The 22,632-nt window shown below is 35.4% G+C and overlaps 1 protein-coding gene across 2 annotated transcripts in view; it reads right to left on the bottom strand.

Moving 5' to 3' along the window:
- LOC108760070 (POU domain protein 2) overlaps nt 1-22,260 on the bottom strand; it is a 144,701-nt gene extending 122,441 nt beyond the window's left edge. For both annotated transcript variants that reach the window (XM_018505850.1, XM_018505852.1), the window contains exon 1: nt 21,054-22,260. In XM_018505850.1, coding sequence (XP_018361352.1) covers nt 21,054-21,621 — 568 coding nt within the window. In that variant the 5' untranslated portion in view covers nt 21,622-22,260. The remainder of the gene's footprint in view (nt 1-21,053) is intronic.
- Between the last annotated feature and the right edge of the window lie 372 nt (nt 22,261-22,632).

The following is a 22,632-nucleotide window of genomic DNA, read 5'->3' as shown; positions in this document are numbered from 1 at the left end:
GAGAGAGAGAGAGAGAGAGAGAGAGAGAGAGAGAGAGAGAGAGAGAGAGAATCGAAAGGAAGACGAAGAAAGGACGGGACGAGCGGGCGAAGAGTGGAGATGAGGTCTCGGTAGTAAAGTCAACGGTTGCCGCCCCGACAAAAAACTCAAATTGATCAAAATGAGAGTTACGTGGGCAAAAAAGTAAGCGACCGCGGTGGTAGGCACGCATTTCGTGCCGGGAGAGAGTTTAGGTAGCGAGGGCTTTGAGAGAACGTCGAAGAGAGAAGCTGGACAATGGGACCAGCCTGCTTCGGACGCGAACAAAAGCTTGAACGACGGCCGATCATGAGATACGGCGATCCGCGAAACGCCGACTTCCTCCCGGCGAAGAGGGACACGCCGCGCGGAAGTAGTAATCATTATCGCGCCGGTTTATGCGCGCAATGGTAAACTTTACGACCGTGTTCGCAGCGACTCGTAAACTGGCCGCCGAACCACCAAGTCGGGTCTTGTGCGCGCGTTGCATTTTTATCCCCGTCGAATCGGGCCCTTCTTTACGTGGGGGGCCCGTTTGTAGCATCTCTGAACCTCTTACCACCGTTTTTACTAATACACTGTCATCCTTGCTGTCGTTCCTTAGATTGGAACGGCTTTCTCCGACATTACGCTGTCAAAGTTGCATGCCGATAGCGAAAATCATTAGTCCAAATTCAATCTTGAGTATGAAATGAAGGAGAAAACAGTAATGAACGTGCTAGTCAGCCTAATCAGGTTAGGGATATAAAAAAAAGGATATTACTCCGTAAGAATGTATTAGCTCGCATTTCACGATGACAAACGATATCAATCCTAATCGTCACAATATTTAAATCCATCGGATAATACAGATTTATCACGCTATCTTTTATTCCAATTTTTTAATACTACTTCATAAATTTGTTAAAATTGACTTTACGATAAATTCAAACTTTCTCTTTCACTTTTTCTATTTTAGGTGTAGGTAAAAGTCGATGAGAGGATATCAACACACTAAAGTGACGCAAATTGCCTCGTCCGAACCTTGCGAGTTTAGAACACGTCGTGGCCACTTGGGTGTTCACATCGACAAAAAGCCGTGTTCTTAGGATTAATTTCCTCTCTGTTGCGCGAGAAGCCGCGGTAATTCACGGCGCAATGAGAACGAACGCGAACGAAAAAAGGATGTACGCGGTTTTCCTGCATCGCGCAAATCGGCGAACGGTCCTAACCGCGCCTTAACGGGCGGAGGTTTATGATACTTCGCGGAAGTCGATGATCGATATTAAGATCCAGTAGAATCTCGTTGTTGACGATAGTTACAGCTGGGGTCAAGCATCGAGAAAAAAGAACGAAAAACCCGATCGACAAGCGGCCGAGAGCCCGTTTGATTATTACGACACCGAATAAATTGGCGGCGGAATCTATAATACGATATGATTTTCAGAACTACGCGGAAAGAAATACTGTTTCTGCATTTTAGATTTGTACACAATAGAAATTTTATAGAGAGATTTGCTAATGCAATTGCAAAATTCTATGCCACGCTGAACACCGAAAGTAATTTTAATAGCATTAATTAATGTTCCGCTGATTCGCGTGACTCTCTCCTCTCTTTCTCTCTCTCTCTCTAACATTGAATTTTAATTAAGCTAACCAAAATTCAAAATCAAATTAATTACACACACGATTTAAGTGTTATTGAATTTTCCATCCAGTAACACTTAAATCATTTGTTCATTTTAATTCGATAATAAAACGAAGTATAACGTCAAATGTAATATTATATCTTAAAAAAAGTTACATATTTAACAAGAAACATTATCACAAATATATATTGTAATCAATCAGTTTAATTTCTGTATAAAATATGAGAATATATTCTCATATTTTATACAGAAATAGTTAGTTATTCGTACATTAATCCTTAACATATTTCATTCATAAATATATAGATCTATAGAATCACGAAAAAGTATTCCAAGTATCTTTTCGTTATTTTTCATTGTTCTGTGTAAGTTATTCCTTTTCGCGGAAATTCTGTATAATTACCCACTTTGGAATACTCTACCCTTAACTATTCTCACTCACAATGTACGCACGCAATTATGAATCACCCACATAGAATCCATACCATCTAATAGATGGACGTAAATGCCATGAAGCCTCGCGGAAAGCTAAACACCGATTTTTTTCATCACTTCGAAAGGATTAACTCAGGAGTCACCATTTGATTATTTTTACGTAAATAATTAACTAAGATGTCTTTACATCTCAGGTAAAATCATTATTATTAACAATGTATTGTATATTATTGATTGTTTTCCATTTTATTAATATTTGGGAACATTGTGGATATAGATTTAATCAAAATTTTCTGAAAAAAGTACGCAAAAATCAAACAAAATATTAAATAATAACATTTCTAAAAAATAAATATTTGAATTAAAACAACGCTTTTTTTATTTGCAGGTTTTCATTGGAATATTTAAAGGTTCGTAAAAAATATTTAAAAAAGAAAATGTGTTGAACAATCCAGAGAAAAAACAATATTTCATAACGATTCATATTTTTTCGCCGCTGAAATGTAAACACATTCCAGTGACTTTTCCCGAGCAATTAAGAGATACCAATAACAATGTCATTAATTAATTTGAAGTGTTATCGCTCAATTAATCAGATAGTTCTCGCACAAGTAAATAAGAAAATATGTATTTACTACATTGTTTTATCAACGCAGTATTCTTGTTTAATGAATAAACAAGCAATCGAAAACTATCGAAATTATCAAAAGCGAGCACATATACTTTTGCTCAAATCGCAAAAGTGGAAAATTCGGAACGCGGCACAATTTGACCCTTGCTCTCGTAAGCTAACGACCGCGAACTCGCACCCGGAGCGATTAAAAAGAAAAAAGGAAGAGAATGTCGGAATGAAATCACCGACGTGATGAAGTCGTACGGACGATTAAGAAGTCACCGGAGAGACACGTGCAAGTGGACCTTAAAATATGGTTGCTTACGAGGCTGCGAGGGTTAATTACCTCTGTCTTTCTCTGTACGCGCCCGGTACAATAATATATTAACGCGTTTAGGCACGGCCAGTTAATCCCGAGGAACTGCTCAACGCGCCGTTAAGCACGCTTGACTCGTTAAGTCGCCTAATATGTACCATCACATACGTGAGATATCCTTAAATGTGATCATCGCCCAAAGGAACGTCCTCGCGTTTCGTGCGCTCGCACCATTGTAATTACTGAGTTTGTTCTCTTCAAATATAATTAACATTCGATTTTCCGTGACAATTACGTGCCGTTAGCGATCGTTAGTTGTGATTGGAAGTTATTCACCTCATGTGAGTTTCGTGTAAGTGTATAAACCTTTAATACATTTAGCTCTCGTTTGCAGATACATGTAATCGGGAACATGTAATTAGGCACTTTGTAATCGTAAGTGTGAAAGAATATAAGCACCTCTAATGGCTCGCGTTTTACTTATCCGCACGATTAAGGTTATAACATGACCGATTTTAGAACGCTGATCCGTATCATTTACGAGTAGATCGCTTGTAAATATAGTTGGCTCGAGATATCGTGGCTAAGTGAGATAATTGTAGGAGATAATGTCAAGCTTCACTGTAATAATTGAAACATATGACGTAATGTACAAAAACAGGAAATTATTTTTAAATTAGAATGAATGAAAAAGATGTTTCGAATAATGATTATTTTTAAAACCACGTGATCTCTTTTCAATAAAACGTAATTTTTATAAGAGAAGGGTAATATTTAAAAATAATGATATATCTTAGATATCTCCTTCCCGAAAATATATTGCATATTTTTATACATAAAAAAGCAATTTTTATACATAAAAATACCGTGTATAATAATAAAGTAATCTATTCTTAGTCACGCGTGGTCGTTTTTATCACACGATGAGATCGTTCCGGAAGCGCAACTCGATTTGCCTTTTCGTTGGTATTTGCATGTACGGAAATAATTCCCATGATTCGCCGGAAACATATCAGATAAGAGACTGGTGGTTTTATCCCGGTCACATTAGCGGACTAATTAAAGTGCCGTAAACAATGGTCGACTTGGAAGGGTTTGTTCTTTCGTCTTGTCAGAACATTGACAACATGCGTGAGTAGGTTTACATATAAATATATTATACGTCTATGCATCTATCAAATATTTTAGAATCAAAGAAGTTCTTCCATTAAATAAACAGAAAAAAGAATTAATTTTTTTCCAACACGTTAATAACACATCGATTAAAATCAGAAATAAAATAATTAAAAGTATATATATATATATATATATATATACATAATTAAAGAAATTAGTAAAATCTTATCTATTAATCGGTCTCTTTCCTTTTCCTTCTCAAGCACATTTTTTATTCTAAGATAACTTTTATTCAAAATTTATCTGCCGTGAGATTTAAGTTACAATTGAAAAAAAATGGCGTTTATTCTTATTCTTATAGGAAAAGATCGTCATTCTTATAAAGAAAGAATTTATATTCATATTGGGATATTTTATGTACAATACTTTTTATGTAATCTTAAAATATACGTACATTAAGTCAATCAATGAGTATTTAGATTATAGAGAAATTATGTTCATACATACTGAATGTATGTAGTTAAATATATGTACATGTACGATAATAAAGTAACCGTATCTACATATACATATTGCCTTTGTAAGGATTAAAAGGATTAAAATTACAATTAGTTGAAGATACATTAAAAAAATCAGGTTATGCGTGACGCAGACATATTGCCAATTAATAAGAATGTTTTACTCGCTAATAAATATGCATTCTCATCATATAATAACGGCTGACAAAGATGTCGACATGCATGTGCTGCCATTATCACTAACCGATGGCGATGGATATATAAATAAACGCATCCGTACAACTTTCATTACAAGGTATAATGCATATGAAGTTGTAATTATATAAAAATATTTTGCAATATATTTTAATTAAATATATGTATAATTAACCAATCCTATTTGATATTTTCCTAAAAATCTATTACATACAAACCGTTCAAAAAATTTAATGAGAACAAAAATTTTTAGATTAATAGTTAAATCATCATCGCTTTTTATTTACAACATCATGTAAAAAGAAAGTGATAGAGGTTTTTAAACATACAAATTGCGTACAGCTTGGATCGTGACCACGATGGAGTGCATTGATTCATACAACGCGGCTAATTGATCACACATTTTGTTAGACGAGCTAATTTGTGCTTACACTGCAATTACACTGGCAAGAGGCCAAGAATCTTTGCATTAATATGATCGGTAAATCGTTGTAAGATATTTACTAATACCGATTGCCTCGTTTCAAATTGGAGCGCCACATGGGATAGTATGATTAATTAATAGTGATGCGTTTAACTGAATGACGAATTTGAGTCTCTATCTAGATAACGCTGACAAGGGTGTAAGATCATTCTCATGGCCGCGATCGTGCCCGCGACTCGCGTTCCATCAATCTTCGTAGCGGCTGCGCGAGTTAACGTGACGATATCTCTGCTCGTAACTTTGCTGCAAATTTGTACGCGTTGCATGACGACAGGCGATTTATTAACTACAACGAAAACAGTTTAAAAACCTTGAGTGCAGGCCCATAAAAATTCATGACGATCCTTTCCGGAAGACCAAAATTAGCAATAAATTAAAATTAAGAATGATGACTGTGATATATTTAAAATGATAATAATTAAATATTCTCGTATATTAAAAAAAACTTATTAGATTATTAGAGGATACGTATATAAGAATTTTCTCTCACTCTATTCCTTCCTTAGATCATTCAGATACGTCAGATGAAAGAAAGATAGCTTTTTACATCCATTTTTCAACACCTGCTTCCATAAGAACTTCGTACATAACCATTAGAAGTATTTTAATATAATTAAACACAGCGTTTTTAATTTCAGCATCCGAGAGAGCGTCATAAATGCTATAATAGCTTGTATATGAGGGGAGATGATCTGAATATCTAATCGTTTGCATATTGTAGTCGGTATTATAAATAGAATGAAGAAAAAAGGCGTGAAAAACCTGATTATCTCCTCTCTCGCCTGACTCCTTCTACGAAACTAGGAATTAATGATAAAATTATTGCAGGTAAAGAAATCAGTTGTTATAGTTGAAGTAGTCTAATAAGTTACGCTATTATTAACAAAAAATCATAAGCTTTTAAGTTAATAACAATGTTAGATAGAATAAAAATATTACATATATAATACATGCAATTATTTTCTTCTTTTCAGAAATATTTATGATATTTAATTTTTGAAGTCTCAAATATCGTAATTAATGGACATTTAATAAATTAGCTACACAATTTTTTTTAAAAGAGACTATTATGCCTAACAGATGTATTGTGAAGTTTAGTCAACGCAGCCAACAGGTCTGTGATTCTGATTATTCATTATTTAGGGAACGGTCGACGCGCGGCTGAGTCGAATTAGCATACGTTGCATAAACTACGAAATACCATGACCATGCACGCACGCACGCACGCATTGCACGCAACGGCACGAGAGGCGAGACAAGCACAATTCATGCGACAAGGACAGGACGAAGTATGCAGTTTCTCTCTATGTGGTGAGACATTAACGTTGTGCTTTATCGAAGCCGCTCATCGTCGGCACATCCGGATTCAAATTACGCCGCATTGTTTATGCTTATGTTTATTTATCTAGTTATTAAAATTACATTAAGCGTCTCCTAACTAATTATGTCGCTCGTGAAACGAAGCCTTCGAGGAACACGAGATGTAGGTCCGGAAGAGGTTATTAGGCTCAACGTGAAGAAAAAAACGAGACGGCACAAAGAAAGCAGATCCGAAGGAATCACGAAACGATCCCGAGGACAGATTAGTTTCTTTGAGCGGGGCAATGATCTCTTCCTCGTTTCGTTGCTACGGCATACGGCATTGATAATAATTGAATACATTAATCTCGTTCTTTGTTTGAAATCGCTTAAAAAATACCATGCTTTTTTATCAAGAAATAATTTCACGATTAATTATCGCGATGTTGATGGATCGGTTATTATAATTGAAGAAATATGTAATTTTTCGCATAATTTCCAGAATGAATTATTATCCGTGAATGCAGCGGCAGAATGCTGCAAATTATCGCGATGTCCGAAGACTGTGCATCGTCATGCGACTCGTGAAATCATAGTGCTTTCCCGAGATCTGGCGGCGATGAACGAAGGCGTCCATGGTTCTCATTTACCATCATCATTACCATTATACAAGCTCCATGACGATGTTACGTGGTTTAATTTGAATACATGAGGCAGGAAGCGGCAAGTAGCCACGGGGACGTGTGTCGGCATTAGGCACGCATGTTCCTGTGTACACTGTCATTATCTTTACTTAAAACGACCCATCCCGGTCTCTGACTATGTTACTATCACCCTGTTGCTGACTCATATAATAGTGCGAAATTTAAAACGACCTCCCGCACGTCTCCTTTCAAAGATCATTAGATAGTATTACATTCCCAATGAAATTTTATTCCGAATAAATGTAACAATCGTCAAAATTAAAAGATGAACTGTACGCACACTGAGCAAAAGGTTCTTGCGACTATAATTGCACGAAATATTAGGTTAGAAGTTTCATTTTTATAGTTATTACTTTTTAGTTTTATTTTTATAGTTATTACTGCTATAATATTAATAATAATAATAATATTATAGTTTAATAAATAAGCCAAAAAAAATTATACAATTGTCTCCGAAAATATGACTATAATTTTAATTGTTTTTGAAGATAATATCTATTTTTTTCTTAATATATAGTTTCTTAATAAGTATAATATATTCTTTTCTTATTTCTTAATATAATTTTGTAACTATTTTTGGAGATAATTATATATATTCTTTTTGGTACAGAACTACAATAATTACTTTATTATTAATATTATATTAGTAATAACCTAATAACTGCAAAAATGAAGTTCATAATCATAATATTTTAATATGCAAATACCAAAAACTTTTTTCTCAGTAATATAGACCAAGCGTTGTAATTTTTGCAGTTTGCTGAACACTATAAAAACTGGTGATTAAATTAAAAATACATTTCTGAACATTAATTGAAAATATGGAGATATTTTCAATATTTACATGAATATAGTGAAGATTTGAATATCCATGTAACTACCTACAAACAGCAAATTATAGGTCATATTGAGTACAGTTATCTTAATAATTATTGTAAGAAAGTAGATATACTCATGTAAATTTTCTTCAAATTTAACATTTTTCACATCTTCTATTTATTTTCTAAAGTTAATATTAACATTTGAAATTTACGTGCATTATTAGACTTATATATTAACATGGATTACTTTGCTAAATTAAATGGCTAGAAACAACAATGAAATTATAAAGAAATAATGAGAATAAAAATACTTTGGTAATGACAGAACAAAAAGTTCATTAGTAAAATGCAAATTATACATAGAATATGCACCTATAATAAAATTATATGCGAGTGCAATAGAGTGCGAAATCACAGATACAGTTATACTGTTGCATAAAATTCCCTTAATCCCGTTTAAATCGCAAATCGATGCATTATGCGATAAATATGCACCGATAAATCGTCCATTCATCTTGTTGCGCGTAAAATCTCACTTTGATTATTCAAATTATATACTAATCGCGCAAAAGCATCTCACGAGACAATGACGCAATTAAAATGCCGTCGATGCGTGCCGGATTCTTAGGTGCCAATTAATTTACGCACGCGTTTTTACACAATGTTGCTCGCGAATTATGCAGATTTTACTCAACGTACAGAGAAAAGTCGGAAGATTTCCACGCAAAGAATCGCGTCGAATTAAATGCGTTGGCGGATACATAAGTAAGAATATTATAAATTTTATCTTGTTGAAACTATTATTGGGATTGTAATTTTATATTCGTCGAATAACGCAACTCTAAGTTTAATGTGAAATCCTTAATTGGCTTCGACATGCTTAACGCGTCTAATTTAGCCGATAAAATCGACAATATTATGATTATCTGTACCGAAATTTACCGAATAAAAAAGGAGCAATTTGCATACGAACATATGGCATGCGAACCATATGAAATTCTAAGCGGCATGCAGGTCAAAATTGCAGCAGGATGCGGGAACCGCAATGACTGGCAAAGTAATTTAAGCAAGCTGAATGTCGGCTTAAATGGGCTTACCGGCATGATATTCTCGTATTTTTCAAAAGCATGTTTGATCGGTTCTTTTATGAACCTCAATTGTATAACATTCGGTAGGAACGGTCTCTTTGTAATCGCAATATTTTGAAAGGTAGGTAAATTATTCTGCCCCACAGTCAATCACAAGTTTAGAATAAACAGGTATCGTGAATCATTTTCAATGTAACAACCGAATAAAAAGATATAGTGAAAGGAATATTGCATGGAAAGAACGATTTTGCTGAAGTATCTAAAAATTTAGTTGGATAAAGATCTGAAAATAATTTTGTTGAAGTATCAAAATAATTACGCAGGAATCTCAAGCATAATAAGCAACGCTGCAAAAAGTTTTGACATTCTAACCACCAGCTTGAGTATCCTACATAATTATTTTGATGGTTCAATAAAATTATTCAGATCTGTATCTAAACTTTTAGGTACTTTGGCAAAACCTTTCCGTGTATGTCTATCTATCATAATCTCTCCTTCCCTATCTCCTTTCTCCCCCCCTCCTTGCAGTAATTTTATTTTCATTTCCTTCAACCATTTCTTGTAAGTTTGGCTGTCTTAACTATTACTTCAGTTTAAGAAGTTCTATAATACGTAAAGACTTCATTCATATAGGATTGCAAAGTTTCGTAAGTGAGAGAAAGAGACAGAGAGAGAGAGTGAGAATCGATTATCCTCGGATTTTCGTAAGTCGCGAAGAATCCATAATGACGTGGACCGAGTACTTTCACAATCCTATTGGAATCCGGCAATCGACGTTCTCGCGTGTCGTCCTTACATTCCTTGCCGATGATCCAGAACGATCCGACTTCCCGTGGGGTAAATCACAGAACCTGGCGCAATCTGCGCGCGTATTATTCTGATTCACGCATCTCTCAGCTACCGCACATATCGTACAATACACGACGGTGCATCGTGCAAATCGCACGAGTCATAATCGATAATCATGAGAGAGACCATTTTCCGTTCAATCAATCCGGTGCATATTGAGGTGAGTAACGTCGTTATTTCATTACTTTTGTTGGAATCGTCGCGACGAAGGACGTCCATCGCGTTCCCTTTTGCAGAATTTTCTTTTATAACGATTCTAACTACGGCTCACCGTTTCTCGTTAACATTTCTAACATTTCAAGATGGACACTTTGTCGCGCGTTTTCAGTTCGAGACGGTCGATTTTGTCGGAGGAATAAATTCACTCGAGAGAAGACGAATCAACAAGATCGCGGGATTATGCAGCTTGTCCTTTTAACTCGTATATGTGCCGCTGCTTCAACCTAGACTGCCAATCGTCCGCGACGGTGAATTAGCATACGCAACCGCCAAATACGGTGTATGGCTCAGCAACGGTACGCCGACAAATGCAATGAATATGGTGATTTCCATCATTTATCCAGCTTGCTAGGTGCAAACGCATCTGCCGTGATCCTTGAAGCGAGACGCAACGCGCGTACACGTCACGATCTTGCGATGTTGAGAAACGTTATTGAAATTGATTCGTAAAGAGAACGTATTCTTAGAATTCGGATAAAAAGTGATATCAATAACGGACTTTATTTAAATATATTGACTTTCTTTGTTATTTTAATTTTAAAAAAGCTACTAAACTAATCAATCTAAAAATATGTAAAAAATATAATTATATAATATTTTTGTACAGATTTTTTACAATCTATTATTTCATAATTATTAAAAACTTAATTTTGTATTTTATATTTAGTACACCATATAAACTTTAGTATTACTACAAATTGCATTATAAAGGAATTCTTGTTTTTTGTAATTAGCATTACAAAAAAATGCCTATTCAGATAAAGGTGAAATTTTCTTAGTCACATTGTCTGAATTTTCGGACAGAATTTGTCGGAATTTTTAGGCATATCTAAATGCTATATCTAAATGTCATAACTAAAAGCCTATCTAATATTCTATCTAAGTGTTCAGACATATCTAAGTGTTCATAAAAATTAGAAATATTCAGACAAGTTAGATATTCAGACAATATCTAAATATTTAGGCATTGTGAGATCAGAGATATCCTACAGGTAGAAATTTAGAGAAATAATTAACATTTCAACTATGGTTAAAAACTGAGACAATATTCTATCCGAAAATTCAGATAATGTAACTGTAGAAATCTTCAGTTTTTATCTGAATTTTAGGCAATTTTTTACAGTGAAATCTATGCAGGGAAAGAATGATTTTGTTGAAGTATCTAAAAATTTAACCAGACACATATCTGAAAATAATTTTGTTAGATTAGTAAAATAATTACGTAGGAAAATGAAGAATGATGAGCCACGCTGCACTCAGTTTGAACCTACATAATTATTCTGAGTATCCAACAAAATTATTTTTTCAGATTTGTGTGTAGCTAAATTTTTAGATACTTCAAAAAAATTGTCCTTTCTGTGTATCAAAGACTAAATTTACATTTTCGTTCCTATAGAAAACAGATCTTGAATTTTATCAAACAAGCAACATATTTTAAGAAATCTGTAACTATATGCGATAAAAATCGCGCCTCATAGTTTTCAGCTACAAACAACTAAGTAATCTTTGAATACGAGTACGTGTGAACACGAAGTTTAAAACTACAGAGCGTGTGTAGTGTCTCTACGTGTCGGTACAGCCTGCTTGGCACATTATCTCGCTATGCAGCGTACGTGCCATGATAGGTTTCATTATGAGAACGTTTCCTTTTCCGAGACCTAAGACGGCAAGGTCGTCCGTGCACCTCTATTCGAGCTCTTGACGAGCGGCCGCATCCGTCCAGTACATCCGTCATCGACGCGAGAGATCGTATCGATCGCCCCGCGGAACGTAGTAACGATGCGAGTCATAATTTGCATGTCGCGTCCAGCATTGCGTTGTAACGAAGAGTTATGGCGCGGCATCGGTAAAACGCGGGACAGGGATTAGTGGTGATTACAATCGCATCGAGTTGTGAGCGAGACGTATCGATCGACGCCACATTCGCATGTCCTTCATGCAACATTGTTATTTTTTTAGCAGTATGGCTGAACACACGAAAAAATATTGATATCGCAAATTGTTTCTTAATTAGAATTGGAGTTTTTTTTAAGTCACTAAAATATATTTTGTTAATCTATTGATCTTAAATACAAAGTATCTTGATAAAAAAATATTGAGTTATCACAAATTTCTCGATTTTTGGATTTTTCTTAATTTATTAATATATTTTTTGTTATTCTACTAATCTTTAGTAAAGATCTTGATAGTTAAATCTCAAGATACAACATTACTTATACTCGCATCACTTTAAAAATACAATATTACTTACTACACTGAGAGAAAAATGTTTGGTATTTGTAACTATAATTACATATCACTATAATTATGATTATTACTGCTATAATAATAACAGTAACTATGTATATAGTTCGAGCAACAAATGTATATATTTGGCAGCCTAAAATTACTATAATTATAATTGTTATAACCATAAAATAGTTGAAATTACCATAAAAATTATTCAAGTGACTATAATTTTATAGTTATATTTTAGAACAACTATAAAAAATATGGTTGTCCCAAAATGACTATAATTATAGTTGTTATAACTATAAAATAGTTGAAATTACCATAAAAATGATTCAAATTACTATAATTTTATGGTAATTTCAACTATTTTATGATTATAACAATTATAATTATAGTCATTTTAGGTTGCCAACTATATACATTTGTTGCTAGAACTATATACATAGTTACTGTTATTATTATTATAGCAGTAATAATCATAATTATAGTGATATGTAATTATAGTTACAAATACCAAACATTTTTCTCTCAGTGTAGTATCACTTCAAATTAAAAATAAGATTCATCTTGAAAACTTAGGTTTTTCCTCAACATTTTGGTTGAAGAAAGAGTTCATAAATAAAAACTAGAAATGCAGATTTAAGATACCTTATGTACACTAGGCCTAAAATAAGGCGAGAAAGTCTGGCGCGTGTCACGTCGCACAAGTGATTTGTCGTCGCGTGTACATGAACACACCCGGCTGTCCCGCACACGTGCACGTATCACACCGCACGCGTGTCGCGCCAAGGCCGAAATGCATCTTCAGCAAGGGTTAGAAAGCCTACGGGTTTCACGTATCCTAGAAAAGGAGCACTAAACGACAACGAAAGAGAAAGGGAGAAAGGAGACACAAAGCGAAGAAAGAAAGAGGCAGGAGTAGCCACGTGACCCTTGCACGGTCCTTCTCGACAGAATCCTCCCGACCCAACCTGACCTATCCAAGGTGAGATTTATCCATTGGCTTTACCTGCCATGGGCTCTATAGGTATCTTCCTTACTACCTCGGCCTACCTACTAGGAATCCCCGCACTGCTATTTCCCATTCCCGCGAACTGACCTCCCTATACTCACCACCCACTCGACTCGTACGAGTCACGTATCTCAAGCTTTTCCGTGCGACGAGTCCGTGTACCTCTCAAGGTAACAGGTAAGATTTTTGGAGCAACGATCGCGTCATGCGTCCAAATCGTCGTTGTTAAAAATACAATAAGTTCGTTGTGATTTTAATCAATTTATTACTTTAAATTCAAATAGTAATTTATTTAGAAATAATTGCCAAGTTCATACGCGTAAAAGAATTTTAGTTTCAATAAAAAACTCGTTTCTCGTATCACTTTTAAAATTCTGTTTCTCATATCAAAAAGACTTCTCTTTAAAAAAAAAAATATTATTCACGTTAACGGATGTTATTGAAATTTGTGATCAATTCATCAAGTTTATCGAAAGATACAAACGCAAGTAGCGTGAAGTTTGTTAAAAACCGGCAGTACTTTTCCAATGGTCCATTCAAGTGACGGGATCTCCAGCAAGCCACGTGTCGACGATCGTCTTCGGAAGGCGTACTGTGTATGTCTCAACGTAATAAGCGGGATTTGGTGTGCTAGCCTGAAGCGTTTTGGGCAGGTTACGGCCGAGGCCTTAATTCGAGGGTCGTATAGGGTATAATCGGAAACCCGACGGACAATGCAAATAAGGAGGCATCATGCCAAGCTGCCGGTGACGCAACGCAAATGGTTCGGGCGCTTCCGGCTTCTTCTAGGAACAGCGCGGGTTTTTCATTAAAATCATATCATCGTATCATCACATATTCGACCATAGCAGTCATGAGCACGCACATCAATGATTATTCTAGACAATCTTCACGAGGGAACGATGGTAATTCTGAAATCGCTAATGGCATCTATGAAGTTAGCACTCTTTTTCAAAATTTCAATATAATTGATAGAGTCCAAGTTCTTTTATAAAGAATCCTAGAAATTCTAGAAATCTTGTGTATAATTGAAGCGATTTTAATAAACTATGAGAGGCATATAGGATATCGCTAGTATTTGCACGTTCTTTTCTTTACAATTATTTAGAATTAATTACCGTGAAACTCGCACATGATGGAATGCCAATTATAAATTAATTAAATTCATCATATACAAATTCTCAAAATACCTATTGTGACAAAAGCTTTCTGTTGTAAGCAAAGCATGCTTCAGCGTACGATGTCAAGATTTTTCGGTACAATCTGTCATATCCGCCTTTACTTCATGTTTCCTGGAACTCCAGTTTACGATTAAAAAGTACGATAAATGATATAACCGTGTAACTATTTGCATATTCAAAGTGACTAATTGTATCCATATAACGTAGCAAGATTTTATAATGATGTCTACAAAAAATTCTAATACAAGACATAATTGTCATAATTTCCTTAAGAAAAGCATTCAAATAATCACCATTAGCATTCATAATTAACATAAAAAAATTAATAGACATAAAAGACTGTCTACATTATCATTTGCTTGCATTAATATACTTTATTAATGTTTACGAAAAAAAAGACTATTCTTATATAAATCAATCATAATATGTTCATTTATACATGTATAGCAAAAACATTGTAATCTTGCTTCAAAGATTTTAGTCTTGATTCGATCGAATTTGTGTTGATGCAAGTATTACACTCAATTCAAAATTTGCTTAAATACAAAATCTTGCATCACACAGATAATACAAATTCGAAAATCAAGACTAAAATTTTAAAGCAAGATTAGAATATTTTTGCTTATACATGAGCATATTATGATTGATTTAAGAATAGTCTTTTCCCTATGTAATTTTCTGGAGAAATTATAGAAATAAAAAACACAAATTTAAGGTGTTACTGTCGAGTACTAATTTTTTTTTATGATACACTTTTGCCTTGACTGCGTTATCCACTGAACAAATCCCATTTGATAACGTGTCTTTATGTATTCATAGTCATTGTGCGTATTAGCCGTGCAAGGTACGCGCTTCCGGCCGCCTCTTTAACACGTCGGCTTTTTATCTTCGAGCCAAGCCTTCGTTTCTCGAGTGACGCGAGCGAGAGATCGGTGATCGATAAAAGACGTTTCACTCGTACGACCGTAGAGACTCGGGCCGGGTAGTAAAGATAAATATATTATTCGGTCGCGATTAATCTGGCGCGAGTCAATAAATGCGATTTTATCCATCATCGATTGCCGATGTCGAATAGATCCCAACGAAATGCTAGCTGATACAGCGCTGCATCGATGCATCGGTCATATCGATGTACGTTTTTTTTTATCGATACGGCTTTATGCAGCAAATCATAAGTTAATGACATGCGCGGGTACCAGCATAAATAAAACAGAATAAGAATAAGAAGCGCATTCGATTAGGTGCTTTTATAATTGGACGCTACGACTCAACGTATAATAGAATAATTAATTAGCGCATCTTGTTAACGATTTGATTAATAATCTCGACCGACTAAATAATCATCTTGAGCTACGACTGCAACTGACGCAGACATACATATCAACGCGAATAGTCAAATGTCATTTGTCAATATTTATATTTACATGAGCGAACAGCTGTTGTTTTTTGAATAACCGTTGTAAGGAATGAACACAATTGAAAAATAAATGCTATTCAGTAGCATACGAAAAAACGTAAGCAATAAGACGTAAGTGGTAAGCAAATCAATATTTTAGATTTGCTACTGTTTATGTTATTGTCTACGTTTCCACACTCTTATAAATTCATAATGTCAAACTGTACCCAATTTGAGTAATTTTTAATTATTTTTATATTTTTTGGCTCCTTTTGCTCCTTTGATATCTAACGGTGTACTGTGATTGACCGATACTCTTACTGCTTACATCTTACTATCATTTTTCTATACACTCTGTGCTTAAAGCTGTGTTCTAAAATTCACTGCTAATGTTGAAAATTTATAGTGCACATAACGTAAATCATAAATTTTTAGCGCTGGCAGCGAATTTTGGAACACAACCTAAATTTAAAACTTGGCACCTTACTACATCTTATAAATTTATTTACTATTACTTATAAATTTTTTTGACTCTTGCAAGATCTCAAAAGATAAGTAAGCCTAGGTAACGGAAGCTAAGAAACTTTCAAACACATCAAGAGGAAAATGGCTACTTAAATAACGAGATCCTTCGAAGGCTTGAGTTTTATTTTAGAAAAACGAGAATGGACTTCGTAGAATTTCCGTCGACACATTCGAAGCTCGAAGATCACTGATCACGAAGCGAGTAGCGCGAGAGGGATCGGCGTGTACCTCATGAGTACTCTTACAAATCGGAAGGTTGTCTAATTTTCCGCACGCGAATGATCCGACGGCACTCGAATGCACTTGGACGAATCACAGAAAACGTTAATGAAGGAAGGAACAGGACGGTTCTTGGAGATAGTTAGCGGAAATGATCACGATGAAAAAGATAAATTCAATGGAGATTCTAATCGGTAATTGCGAATTGTTATCAACGTTTGCTCTACATCAAACAAAATGCAATTTTAGTTAAATTAAGTACAATAAACGGAAACGGATGATTAATTATTATTGTATTAAAATATTATTATATTAAAATACGTCTAAAATATTCAATGAAAAAAATGTAATTATTTTAATTATTTAATTAGATATGATATTATAAGTAAATATGTTAACTTTATTAAGAAACTATGTGACCAGATGATCGAAAATTATTTTAATCTGATCAATATACATTTTCAAATTTACATTTTGTTAATAAGTATTTTAATTATATAAACTTAATACAAAATAATTTAATTTTTTGGGGCGTGTGAAAATATATGTTTAAATAAAATTAGCTTATTATCAAATATTTTTCACATTATAAATATTTAATAAGTTTGTAGAAAATTATGCATCTTGCCGCTCATTGATCAATAAGCTGTACGAAGGCGTGACAATCGAAATCAATGTAGACGAGGTGTTCGAGAAAATTATTATCATCGTGCATGCGCATTCTGAAAGCATGATTTTCGCTGCGCCACAACTCATCGACGTGTGATAAAGATTACGTAGGTATAGAATCTAATTACGCCGATAAACATTGTTGCGCCGATACACCTGCTCGTAAATAACATAGAATCAAACGTGTATCAGGTTACATCGTAATACACCCGGACTAGCAGGGAACAGGTCCTTGAGCCCTGTGAAACGTGTACCTGGGACTGCCCATATTCTGCGCGCACTTTCATCAGGGACGAGATGCGGAATCATCATCGTTGATTATGAATACTATTAAATCGAAAGAGATGTAATCAAAATAATTTATAATTCTTAGAAACATTAGGTATTAATTTTTTGAATAATCCTCTCTTACTATGCATATAAATTTTTAAGTATTACCAAAACGGTTATATCACACGGAAAAAAACAATCGTGATTGTATTACCAAGATATGTTTAAGTAAGCAAATTATGATAAACAAAATTTCTGATTATTATAACCGATATTTGCGTTCACAGAATCGAAACATTTAGATAAGTTTGGTAAATGCATATATAATATCTAAGTTTATAATTATTATAATTGTAAGAAAAAAAGCTGTTGGATTAATGTGATACATATGGTTAAAGAAGTGTGTGTGTATTGGTAGAACTATTATAAATAGAATTTCTGACTATCACAATTAAATCGAAAGTTAAATAACGTGATATCTTAATAAAAAATTTTGATATTTTACCAGAATTCGTGCAATCAAATTTATTTAATTATTTTAACCAAATGATCTTAAATTTGATTTATTGGTTATCTAATATAATAAATTAATTATAAAATAATAAATAATTATTTTAACTAAAATTATGATCATACGTATTTCAACAAAGTCTGATTATTATATTCATTTCAGATTAATTAAACTTATTTTTATTCAACACAATTAATCGATTCTTAAATGTCCCTTATGGCAATAATTGATAATTATCAACAATCAATAATTGATAATTACAATCGATATTTTATTTAATGATTGTTCTCTTTACACGAGACGAATATTTATCGATCGACTGGCAAAGATAAAAATATGTTGATCAATTTATAACTTAGTAAGCGAGATTTTTGCGTCATGATTTCAACGTGTGCCGAAAATAACCATGCAATCACGCGGCTACGTGGAATATTTATTCAAACAAGTATTAGAGCTAAGACGTTATCGACTGATACGATAACGGTCTTTTTTCCTTCCTACATACGCAGCACTGTATTTACCATTGCACTTTTATTTAATTTTAGTGCAACTATGTAGAGGAAGAACTTATCATAAGGATAACCTCGATATCAGGTGCTTCAATACGAGGAATATAGACGTCACGTAATTGCCATAGATTAACAACACCGGGCCGGCTAAAGCGATACGCATTTTTATCAATAGTATCAATTGGTTTGTAATTTTTCTGCTTATCCCTCTGATCTAATGCTTATCGCAGCTAATCAACGTACATTAACAACATCTTCAACGTTATTAATTTTCAATTTATCGCGTCGCATATCGCAGTTAGTAGACAGCTGTGTAAAAATTATATTATATTCTCTCTCGACAGAATCTAACGCCTATTCACCTTGATCAATATTTTTTTTTCTTTCTTATCGTGATTACTTGTATTATTAACGCAATTCCTAATGAATTTTATTGACAAGTAACTACACTGTAACGATAATATCATCGTAAAAATGTAACCAATAATAACATAAATTAATGGTTCAAAACATGTGTTTCTTACCGATCCTTACAGATTCTTTGACGAAAACTAGAGTCAGTTTTTAGCGAAACCACTTTTATGGAACACAACATGCGTCTATTACCAACCAGCAACTATTAATTATATGTATTATCTCGCGACACCGGTGCGACTCAAGATTGTATCTATACGTTGCGATTGTTGACGAGCGAAAGAGATACGTTACAAACGACACGTGTATAGCCGTAAATCGCACGTTTATCAGGAACCGGTAATTCTGAATTGAAAGCAGAAACGTGCGGCGCGTGCACCGCGGTTATTAATAAGCCCGCGTGTGTAACTTTGCACCTAATTAATAACGTCCAAAGACGAGGTGAAGAAGGAGCATATATCATAAACGAATAATTGACGCGAGCAACATTGATTGAAATTACACTATCGATGTCTCGGCATGGAAATTACCGTTAAAGCGATTGATGATGACTCAGTTATCTGTTAATGCCCGATACCGATTCTTAAATTCGGTCTTAGCATAGCTAGCACTCAAACAAATTTTACAAATGCGCGTTGACAAGATAGCGGATCGTTAACGAGTATCGATTAGTCATCGTCACGATGACGATGAGAACGTCGTAACATCTTCATAATAATCTACACAATATCTAAGTGTTTTATATATTAACACAAGATTATTGTGCGTTATTTTTAGAAGCAATAAGTAAAATATCGGATGATCATGTATCATTCCAGATGTTGAAAATAGCGTTATAAACAATAGTCTATTCTCGTGAAAAATACGAGCACACGTCGCGATTTTTCCTTTTAAAATAAATTCACCCTCTGAACGTAAATTTAATCCCCCCCAAGTTCAACTGGCACGCGTTCCGTGCACAGAATAGCATGAACGAGATGCATTAATGCAAAATCCGGTCGTTTCAGATAAATCGTTTCTCGCGATTGAAGGGACCACATGACCCGATACAATGCTATGATGCACAATGTTTCCATGAAAAGCGACAATGCAACGCGGGGGCGTCGAGAATGCAACGCAGATTGCATTGGCAGCTGACAAACATAACGTTTTCCATAAAATGCTTGATTCTTGCCGTTGTTTGTAGTGATATATGAACATAATCTACATTTAATCAGATAATTCTGATTGTTTAACATTCGTCCGCAATTCAGTATCGATAATGGCAAACTGTTTAATTGTCGCGCAATATTTTCCGTTAATTGAGTGAAATTGCGATAAAGAGATACTTGCTTATATTGCGATAGAGAGATATTTGCTTATATTCGTCTTCATCGATATGCCATCATTTGCATTTCATAATAAAATAACTGCTTTTGAGAAAGACAAAGAAAGGAAAAAAGAGAGAAAAAGAATAATAAATAAAATTTAATCTACGTTTACTGAAAGAGACAACATCAGTTATTCAGTTCTTATTAATATAACGATTATATGTTACGCTGATTTATATAATGGTCATATTGTTGTTTTAAAAGTTTCCGGAAATAATTAATTGAGAGAATTAATGACATAAATGCATAAAAATTTTATAAACAGCTGCTATATAAATTTAAAATTAATAAACACGTAAGCGAAAAAAATAGAATTAATGGAGTAATTTCTCCCTTTCCTTCTTTCATATTAAGCTTCATAATCACAAATTAACGAATCATGGTGACTCTGAATATATATCTCAGACTCTAACGAAACGTGTGTAATTTAATTGACACTCACCCGAAGCACCTCGAAGAGGTCCCGTAGGACTGCCGCCGGTAGAGACACCCTCGTCTTCGCTGCTGCTAGTACTAGCTTCACTGGGGCTATAGCTTCGCCTGCTAACGTCTCCCCTGGTGATTTTCTGGCCGCTCGTTCCGTTGTTGTTGTCATGCATCCTACCCTGAAGTCTCTCGTGCATAGTCCTCACGCGCGAATGCAGCCTCTGCTGCTGCAAAGAGCCAACAGAGAAGTCGAGCGGCTGATCGATTTCCGATTGCACTTGCGGCTGATGCTTCTGCACCTGACCACATACCGATCCGGCCACCAGACTTTGCGGTTGAGAAACCTGTGCGATCGACGGTACTTGCTGTTGCTGCTGCTGTTCCTGTTGAATACTACTGGGCGGACTCCACCACTGATGCCCGCCTTGAATCGATCTCCAAGCTTCTATGGTGTTATTATTTGTGGGACTTGTCTGCTTCTGCTTCTGTGTCGCCTGCTGGGACTGTTGTTGTTGCTGCTGGGCCATGGCAACTTCGACCAAGTTGTTATTTTCCAGCAGACGCATACTGGGAGTTTGCGTCATCGATACTGGTAGAACGAAGGGGGATAGTCCCACCGACGGTGGGCTGGGTTCCTGACGTTGCCTGTGGGTAGTATGATGGTGGTGCTGATGCTGCTGTTGTGGCTGACGATGATGTTGCTGCTGCTGCTGCTGCTGATGTTGCGGAGAACTCACAGGCACGACCACCGGATGCGGGAACTGCCGGACGGTTCGCGAGGCCTCCGCGACCCACCGGCGCACCGCCTCGCTGTCGAGACCCGCCAGCCCTGCGGACTTTGACTTCGACTGGCCTCCGGGCGATGATAAACCCTTGTCGGGTATCAAGCGGGGCAGCGCAAGGACCCCGGTGCCCGCCACCGCGACCCTGGGTCCCGAAACGCCCCCGTAGGCAGTCAACGCCGCGAGATCCAACGTGGTCACCTGCTGGTTTCTGCTCTCGACGAAGGATCGCACCGTTCCACACAGTGGGAGGTCGTTCGCTGCTAACTTAGCGACTTGCGTCGACTATCATCGCTCGTAGAACGCTTTGAAGACGAGATACCGCCTCAAAAATACTGTACTTGAATTCAATTCAATCGATTAACTAAGAAACATCCACGATTGCTTGTTTCTAATGGTCTTAACACAGAAATTACACCTTGGGACATTCACTGCGTGCTAGTCAACATGATTTTCCTCTACGTGAGATCCAGTCAATGTCTTCGAGTTCTTGAAAACACAGTACTTTTAAGAATGCACTACACTCATTCAGAAGTCTCACAGTCACGTTCACGTTCTTGTGATAGCGATGTACTCCTGTTTAAGATGTAACTATCCAATGCACGAATTGTTTACCGCATAAAATACCTAAGGCTTGATTATCGTTGTTATTTACAAGAACAATCTTTATCTTCATCACAAACGTTTCATTATAATAGGTCTCTTGATCGCGTCGCTTCTGTCAGATGACTATCAAAACATCAGCCGCAGAGCACATGAAGTACCGGCACTAATGTCACTGACTCAAACAGTCAATCGTCCTGACTGAAGTTC

This window comes from Trachymyrmex cornetzi, unplaced genomic scaffold (genome assembly GCF_001594075.2).
Source record: "Trachymyrmex cornetzi isolate Tcor2-1 unplaced genomic scaffold, Tcor1.1 scaffold217, whole genome shotgun sequence".
In the NCBI taxonomy this organism is placed as follows: Eukaryota; Metazoa; Arthropoda; class Insecta; order Hymenoptera; family Formicidae; genus Trachymyrmex; species Trachymyrmex cornetzi.
This window is presented reverse-complemented; position numbering and strand designations above follow the sequence as displayed.